Source organism: Hipposideros armiger, unplaced genomic scaffold (genome assembly GCF_001890085.2).
Source record: "Hipposideros armiger isolate ML-2016 unplaced genomic scaffold, ASM189008v1 scaffold_139, whole genome shotgun sequence".
NCBI classification, from domain to species: domain Eukaryota; kingdom Metazoa; phylum Chordata; class Mammalia; order Chiroptera; family Hipposideridae; genus Hipposideros; species Hipposideros armiger.
This window is the reverse complement of record NW_017731489.1, coordinates 3,060,912-3,070,138: the sequence shown is the minus strand read 5'-3', so window position 1 is coordinate 3,070,138 and position 9,227 is coordinate 3,060,912. Positions and strand designations below refer to the sequence as shown.

General features: G+C 41.4%; 1 protein-coding gene across 1 annotated transcript; it reads right to left on the bottom strand.

The window, feature by feature from the left end:
- Positions 1 to 8,079: 8,079 nt before the first annotated feature.
- LOC109386810 (beta-defensin 103-like) lies at positions 8,080 to 8,946 on the bottom strand. The gene is made up of 2 exons (XM_019650307.1): positions 8,889 to 8,946; positions 8,080 to 8,225 (listed from the first exon to the last, which is right to left on the bottom strand). Exons 1-2 carry the CDS (start codon positions 8,944 to 8,946, stop codon positions 8,080 to 8,082), a joined length of 204 nt encoding a protein of 67 aa, XP_019505852.1.
- Between the last annotated feature and the right edge of the window lie 281 nt (positions 8,947 to 9,227).

Below are 9,227 nucleotides of genomic sequence, written 5' to 3'. Positions count from 1 at the left end.
TCCTACTGCTTAAAATTGTTACAAAAATTATTTATTGCTTTTTAAAAGTTCACCCATAGAAGAGGGTGAAGTTCTCCTGGAATCATTTTCCAACTCCAGAAAACCACCAATCACATTTTTAAATTATTTTTATTGGGATATAATTGACATATATAATATAGCATTATATTAATTTCAGGTTACAGCATGATGATTTCATACTTGTGTACATTGTGAAATGGTCGCCACAATAAGTCTGCTTAGCCTCCATTACTACATGTAGTTACAATTTTTTTCCTTATTTTGAGAAATTTTAAGATCTACTCTCTCAGCAACTTTCAATACACATACAATATTATTAGCTTTAGTCGCCGTGCTGTACATTACATCCCCAGGACTTATTTCTTTTATTACTGGAAGTTTATACCTTTTGACCCACTTCGCCCATTTAACCTCCCCAGCCCCCCCCCCCCCCCCCCGTGCACCTGCCGTCTCTGGCAACCTGTTCTCTGTGTCTGTGAGTTCAGTTTTTTTCACGTTCCACATATAAGTGAGATTATGCAGCATTTGTCTTTCTCTGTCTGACTTATTTCTTTCACTGGGCAGAATGCCCTCAGGCTCCCTCCATGTGGTCGCAAGTGGCAAAACTTCGCTTCTTTCTGGCTGAGTAATATTCCATTGTACACATGTTCCACCTCTTCTTTATCCATTCAGCCATTGATGGACACGTAGGTTGTTTCCACATCTTCGCTATTGTAAATAATGCTGCAGTGAACATGGGGATGCAGCTATCTCCTCCAGTTAGCGTTTGCGTTTCCTTCAGGTAATAACATTTTTGTCTGCGTACTTTCGGTCCCCTATAGATCCCAGAACATTTGTGAATACCCTGTTAGATGAGGATGCAAAATGACCTGAGATCTGAAAATCACCATGAAACGTATCACCCGTGTGTCGCTGGGGAAGAGCAGGTACCACCTGCTGTGATTACAGCTGCTGCTTTCCTTTTGTCATGGTCCAAGGGTGGTCGCTTTGCAGCCATGCTCATCCTGGAGATAAAGCCAAGGTCACCTTAGTCCATCAACTATCCTGCTTCAGCAAGGACGCCACGGCCAGCCAAACCATGCCGTGCCTCACTGGCTACCAGACATGGAGTTATTCTAGGATTCGGGCAAGGGTTGAGTTTAGGTAAAATCAACATGAATTAGTCATTTTCGTAGGCTCAAAGTGAAGCAAGACTGTGTGTGAAAGGTTATCATCCAGCCTGGGCTGACTAGTAGTCTCATGGTCCTGTTCCTGAAAGGGAAGATGGACACCGTGTCCCCAGACCTTTCACCTGACACCGAGTAGGGAGCTGAGGCAGTGTGTCTGTGACAAAGCGGCTGGGTTCTCCAGGCAAAAGGGAGGTGTCCCATTCCTACAGAAACACTTCTGAACAGCAAGTTTCACATCTGTGACTTTACAAAACAGGGTTCTCAGGAGGGAGTCCTCGATGTTAATTAACAAAAGCAGTTTTTGCTGGTTGCCTTGTCTTGTGGCCAGGGCCAGCTTGTGACAGTCACACAGGGACCTCCTCTCAGAAGACACCCGGTGATTGGCTTAATGCTCTGCTGCCATCTTGACATTCTTAATAGTTTCTTCTTTGGGCTTGTGTTTGTGAGTGAAGTCCAATGGGGCAATGGAGCAGAGAAGATGTGCCCAGGGTGGGCTCAGGCCAGGGCAAGAACAAAGGGTGTGGGGGAAGCACCCCTGAGGCAGCCTGGAGACCTCAGGACTGTGGGGCGGGTGGGACCTGAGACGGCCATGACAAGGGCAGCAGCAAAAGTGACCCGGGCACTGGAAGGAGGGTCTCCAAGTGGAGGCAGCACCAAGACCTCTGTACCTGTCCCCCCTCACAGCCATGCCTGGGTCACCTGCACAAATATTAACTCCCTGCTGCTCAGGGACAGGTAGTCCTACCTACTGATGGTTGCTTTTGTTGCTTGTTCTTTTAATGTCATATATATATACATATATATATATATATATATATATATATATATATATATATATATAAATCATTGCCAAGACAAATGTAAAGGACTTTTCTCCTACTTTTTGTTCTAGGAGCTTTATGGTTTCAAGTCTATGTTTAAGTCTTTAATCAATTTTGAGTTGATTCTTATGAGTTGTGTCAGATGTGTCCAATTTAATTCTTTTGCATGTGGCTGTCAGTTTTTCCAGCAGCATTTGCTGAAGAGACTGCCCTTCCCCCATTGTGTATTCTTGGCACTCTTGTCGAAGGTCACTTGACCGTACATGGGTGGGCTTATTTCTGGACTCTCAGTTCTGTTCCATTGGGCTATGTGTCTATGGTTTCTATGCCAGTACCTTGCTGTTTTGTTCACTATAGCTTTGTAATATAATGAAATCAGGAAGTGTTACACTTCCTGCTTTGTTCTTGCTCAAGATTGCTTTAGTCATGCAGAGTCTTTCCTGGTTCAGTACACATTTTAGGATTGTTTTTCCTACACCTATGAAAAATGTCATTGGATTATTTTTAGACTAATCATTTTAATAGAATGATTTCATATTTTTCATAGAAAAAGGAATTATAATTCCTCACTGACAGTCACTTGATAAAGTTGGAAATTGTAAAATTTCCGTGATGTAGAAAGACTCTTTCATGACGCGACCCGTGCCTGAGCACTGTTGGACCTGTCAGCTAGATCTCAGACAGAACAGAGCTTACTTCCCTCCAATCCCGTTGGACATTGTCTGATCGACCACGCCCCTATGTCCCACTGTGCTGGGACTTGGAACAAGACATCGCCCCGCCCCAAGCAGGCATAATAGGTGTTTTCCCCTTCTCTGAGGTGGGTTATGCCTCCTTACCCCTGTCCTATCCTACATAACCCCTTAGCACCTGCCATACGATAAGGAGGAAAGCCACCCAGGACACGCCTCACATGTAAGTCTCCTTAATAAGCTCTCAGCGTAATGATAGAGTTGTCAGCTGCTTCCTCTGGTCTACTGGCCCTGGAAAATCTTCCCAACAGAATTAAAACTGAACATTCATTTGATCATAAAAGCACCTCTCAATCCTTCAGAACATATTTTTCAGTATGCTCGGAAATCTGCATTTATGAACGCCATTCCATACTGCTCAATCCATTCTTTTATTTAATTTCATGTTTTTAATCAACATTGTATATATTTAAGGTGTGCAAAATGATGATTTGATATATACATCCAACAGTGCTGACGCGTCAAGTGAATTACTATATCTTCTCACATAGGTGCCACTTTGTGTGCATTCAATACAGTATTCAGTACAGTATTAGTAGCTGTAGTCATCACGCTGGGCGGTACATCTCTAGACGTCCTCGTCCTTCATCATAGCAGCTGGGTGCCCTTTGACCAGCATCTCCTCCTCGTCCCACCTGCCTGCCCCTGGTAGCTGCCATTCTACTCTGATTCCGTGTGTTCCACTTTTCTAGATTCCACCTAGAAGTGGGATCATGCAGTGTTATTTTTCTTCCTGTGGCTGGCTCATTTCACTTCTATATACCACGTTTTCTTTATTCATTTACCTGTCAATGAACATGTAAGTTGTTGCCATGTCTTGGTGATTGTGAATAATGCTGCAATGAACACGGGAGCACAGCTCTCTCCTTGAGACCCTGATTTCCTTTCCTTTGGGTATTTGCTCATAAATGGGATTGCTGGATCATAAGGCAGTTCTGTTTTCAGGCTTTTTCAGGGCCGTCCATACTGTTTTCCACAGTGGCTGCACCAATTTACATTCCCATTAAATGTGCACAAGGTTCCCTTTTCCACATCCTTGCCATCGTCTTTTATTTTTTGTTAGCAGCCATCATAACAGGTGTGAGGATACTGTGGTTTTCTTGTCTTTCCCTGGTGACAAGCGATGTTGGGCATCTTTTCATATACCTGTTGGCCACACACAGCAAAGGAACATGAAACACCATGAAAAGGCACCCTATGGAATGGGAGAAAATATTTGCAGACCATATATCTGATATGGGGTTAATTTTGGAAATGTATAAGGAATTCATACAACTCAATAGTAAAAAAATACAAAACAAAAACCCACCATGATAAATGGGCAAAGGACCTGAATAGACATTTTGCCAGAGAAGGCATACAAATGGTCATTGGAAGTTTGATAGGAATTGGACTGAAACTGTAGTTGCTTCTGGTAGTACACATTACAAAAAAAAGTATGGCCTGGTCTTGCAGGAGGTGGTGAATGAGGGTGCAAACTACTGCCACCTTGTGGCAACTCTTTGCCTGCAGCATTCTCTCCATTGCAGAGCCGTTTTCCTTTTCCTGCTTCCCTGAAGGGTAGGCGTATGCCTGAGGCAGGCATCATGTGATTTCTCTTTTTACTCTAATGAACCTAGTGAGAGCGCTTGCGATTGTATTGATCCTCTCAAATAATCAGCTTTTTTTTTATTTTTAATTCTCTCCTGTGTATCCGTTTCCTTTTCATCCATTTTACTCTGCGTTTACCTCCTTTTATTCTGCTTTCTTACGGTAGAAATTTAGCTTGTTGATTTGTGAACTTATCTCATTTCTACTATAAAAGCGTTTAATGTTATAAGTTCCTCTGTAAGCACTGCTTTATCTGCGTTCCCACAAATTTTGGTATGTTGTGTTTTCATTTTGAATTTGTTTAAAATATTTTCTAATTTCTCATGTGATTTGTCCTTTGACCATTAAAAACATGTTGATTAATTTCTATGTGTTTTGGGGATTTTTCCAGCTAGTTTTCTGTTACTGATAGTTTGTAAGTTACACTGTGGATATTGACATACACTGGATGATTTTAAATTGTTTGATTTTTGAGACTTGTTTTATAGCTCAGTATGGACTATATTGTGTAGCATTTTAATATGTTCTGTTGTTACTAGGTAGAGTGTCCTATAAACTTCAATTAGGTCACATCAGATTGACACTGTTGTTCAAGTCTTCTGTATATTTACTGATATACTGATATTTTGTCTGCTTTTTCTTTTCATTACAAACAGGGAAATAATGGAATACCCAATTGTAATTGTTAATTTGTCTGTTTCTCCTCTCATTTCTTTCAGTTTTTCTTTAAGAATTTTGATTTTCTGTTATTAGGTACATTCTGATTTAGTATTAATATGTATTCCTGATGAATTTACCAGTTTATCATTTGGAAAAATACTCCTGTTTATTTCTGGTAATATACTTTCTCCTGAAATACACTTAATTTATAGTCATTTAGCCAATATAGCCTATTCTTTTTTTCTTTAGATTAATTTTTCCACAGCATATCTGTTTCCATCCTTTCATTTTTAATCTATCTCTGCCTTTATATTTGATACCTCAAGTGGATTTTTATAGGTAGCATATACCTGAGTCTCGTTTTTTACCGAACTGACAACTCTCCCTTTAAAATCGAGTGTCTAGAATCTTAGCAGAAGACATCATTCCATCATGTAGAACCAAATTTACAAATTTCCATTGGGCATCATTTTTTTTCCTGCCCCAAGGGGGGAAAAAATATTTTTAATAGCACAGGTTTTGCTGACGAGGACTTTTCTTAGCTTTTGTTGTTGTTGAAAAAGTTTTATCTTATTTTTTGAAGAATGGACTTTATTTTTTAGAGCCGTTTCAGGTTCACAATAAAATTGAGAGGAAAGGAGAGATTTCCCATATTCCCCCTGCCCCCACATATGCCCAGCCTCCCACATTATACACGCCCCCTTCCAGGTGGCATGTGTGTTACAATCGATGAAACTACATTGACATGTTATCATCACCCAAAGTCCATTTTACTTTCATTTTTGAAATATACTTTTACTGGTCAGGAATTCTAGGTTGACAATTTTTTTTCTTTTGGTCCTTAGAGGTATTGCCCCATTTTATTCTGGCTCTTGTAGATTCTGGTGAAAAGTTTGCTGTAATTTCTCTTTGTGTTCCTCTGTATTTAATGTCTTTTCTCTCAGGCTGCTTTGTAAGATTTCTCTTGATCATGGGTTAATTTGATTATGGTGTGCTCAGTGTGGCTTTCCTTGTATTTATTTTGCTTGATTTCTTTGAGTACAATAGCTGTAGGTGTATAGTCTCATCAAATTCAGAAAACGACAGGCTATTGTTTCCTCAACTATGTCCTCCCTCACCCGTCTACACATATGCTAGACTGCTTGAAGTTTTTCTGAAGCTCACTGTGAACTTTCTCCCCTCTCTCTTTTCCTCATTTCTTCCTTTGTTTGTTTTAATATAGGCTCAGACTTACTGATCTTTTCTTCTGTAGTGTCATATGCCATTAATCCAGTTCAGTTTATTTTTAATTCAGATATTGAGTTTTCATCTCTGGAAGGCCTCATTTGGTTCTATGTAGCTTTCATTTCTCTCTTCATCATGTTGATTTTTTCTTCTCAACCTTAGACATATGTATTAGATTTATAACCTGTCTTGTAAGTCCCTTGTCGTTGGTTCTATCACCTTTGTCATCACTGGGTCTATTTTTACTGATTGACTTTTCTCTGGATTATAGACCATATGCTCATGTTTGTTTACAAGACTGATATTTCTGATTAGATTCAGTATATTATAAATCCTATATGTTGAGTGATGGACTTTGTTGTTTCCCTTTAAAGAATGTTAGACTTTATTCTGGCTCATATTTAAATTGCTTGCAGATCGGTTTGATTCTTTCATGAGTGGTTTTTTAAAAATGTGTTAGCGTAGTTCCAGAACAGTTTCGTCTAGAGCTCAAAGGCCCCGCTACTCATGCAATCCCGTTCTAGGGACCCTCTTGAGGTCTCTCCACGTTGCTGGTGGGAATGCATGTTTTTCCAGCCTTGTAGGTGCTTTTGGAATTGCTCATCTAACCCCTTTTAGGCATTTTTGTTTTCCTCCTTGTGACGTTTTAGCCCAAGTGTGCTCAGGTTAGTATTCAGGTCAAGATTCACAGGGCTCCCACTGCAATACTCAGGAGCGGCACCCCTACCCAGATGCCCATTTCTGGTTTCCTGCCTTGAAAATGGGGATGTGTCATGCTGTTGGAACTTTGGCCTCAGTTTCTTTGACTCAGAGGATTGTTGGTCTGTTTGGGCTCTTGCTCCCTGTGCTTTGACCTGGAACCTGCCTCCTGTAGTAGGTTGGAGACATCACATGCTTTTCTTCAACCACAGCCCTGCACTACTTGCTGTCCAGTGTCTGAAACCCTTGTTTCATGTCTGTGTCTAGCTCTCCCGTTGCATACTGTAGGAGGGACGTTCCCATAGTGGTTAATCCTTTTTTGATGCAAGGCACTTTACTAGGCAGGCCAGAAGTGATTATGACAAGGTCCTTGCCCTTAAAATGGTGCGACCAAATAGAAAGATTGGAAATATGTAAATGCGCACAATGCAAAAATCAAGCAAGATTCATAGTTAGAGCAGTCCAGTCAGAACCCTGAGGTGAATTAGAGGAGAGATCACATTTGTTTGAAAAGTCAGCTGTGTTCAAGGAGGTAGAATTTGAGATGGCCCCTGAGGGATGGCTTAAAGTTGTGAGACAAAGCTAGAAGAGAGATGACGTGTCAGGTATGAAAGAAGCCAGAGCAGAGGCGTGGGTGAGAGGAACCAGAGGGAATATTGGAGGAAGAGCCAGGCACCCCATTTCTCTGAGGTGTACAGTGTTCAGGAAGACTTGGTATGGCCAGAGGGATGCACTGACGATTTACAGATAGATTTGATGGGGGGATGCTATGCTGGGTAGAAGGACTGAAATGCTCAAAGGCCTGGGTGACAAGAAAGCAAAGGAAATATTTTAGGAAGGACAAGAAGTTTAATTTCACTGGGGTATAGAATTTACAACAGAGGAATGACCCTTGAAGACTCACTTTAGGTCCCCTTGTGAATTCCCCTAGAAATTATACTTTACTTGATTTAAAGGTGAGTCTTTAACACTTCCTAAGTTGCCTATTTGGCAATAGCTACTACAATAACTGGAATTAAAAACAAAACCAAAGAAAATCAAACTTCTAATTTTTTGAAAAAATATTTCATTTAATTTTGCTTCTATGAACTCCAAGTAGGCTTTTTCACACTTCACAACATTCTCATCATGTTTCTGGATTTTTCATTTCTTTCTTCGGCAGCATTTCCGGCCAGCGACAGAGCACCTGCCTATATGCTCCTCCCTCGGGAGGCAGTTAAGCACAGCACAGCGACCGCCTCTTATCCTGCAAAAATACCTTTGGAGTGCATTGATGACTACTCCATTACCTGCAAGGACAAAATAGAATGCACGGAAAGGCTTTAGGAAGGCTTTGGGACCAGTACAAGGCTTTTGGAATTCCTCAAATAACTGATTTGTTGCCTTTCTTTTATTCTTTTTGTGTGTGTCCTTTTTCCTTTCTCTATAAAGTCAGGAGTGAAGTAGAAGGTAGCACCAGGCATTCAATCAACAACATATCTCTGGGCTGCAGCTCAGCTGTGGGAAGTGTGTGGCCATGGGGGGCAGCCCACGAACAGGCGCATGGAAGGGCTGGGGCTGCAGTGTCCCCTGGCCTCGCAAGTGGCCCAACGACTCTACCTCTAACCACTAAGCTAATAAAATGGAAGTCTGTGCTCTGTTCCCAGATCACATCAACCTTTCCTGGTGGTTTTAAAATGTCTCCATTACTTCCTTCATGTTTCATTAACAGGTGTAACAGTCTTTTTCCATAAAGGGGTGGCCTTTGTAAGCTACTTAGTCTGTTAAGAGTGGATCAAAAAAGACTGGGAGACCTGCTTTCAGGTTGTTGATCCTTGTCAGAAAAAAAAATCATGTCTATTTCCCATACAGCAAATCTGCTGGTCTCCAGTTTCCTGAAGAATGGATAGGGACTGATTCTGAATCACACGTTCTCGATGCTTCCAACCCTCTCCTTCCCCAGTCCATCTTACCTGGAACAGGCATCAAGAACAAGAGCAGCAATGCAAAGACCAGGTAATAGATCCTCATGGCTGACAGGGTTCACGGCACGCTGAGACTGGACGGGAAGATGCTTGTTCACTTTATAAACGTTCCAGCCCACAGCCCTAGGTTGAGTGAGCAACGGCTGCAATTCCTGTAATATCACACCGATGACAACATGAAGTTGTTCCTGATGCTTCACGCCAACATCTCTTACCACATAGACCCCACCCACTAAAGCCGGAGCTTAATTACAAACCTAAGGGGTGAAGCAAAGTTTGCTGTGAGCATAGAGCTGTCCTGATGCCCTCTAGGCTCTGGGAACTTGT

Coding starts and splice junctions, on each gene's coding strand:
- LOC109386810 (XM_019650307.1), bottom strand. CDS start 8,946: ATGAGGATCTATTACCTGGTCTTTGCATTGCTGCTCTTGTTCTTGATG. Junction 8,226..8,888: donor GTTCTTGATGCCTGTTCCAG/GTAAGATGGACT, acceptor TTGTCCTTGCAG/GTAATGGAGTAGTCATCAAT.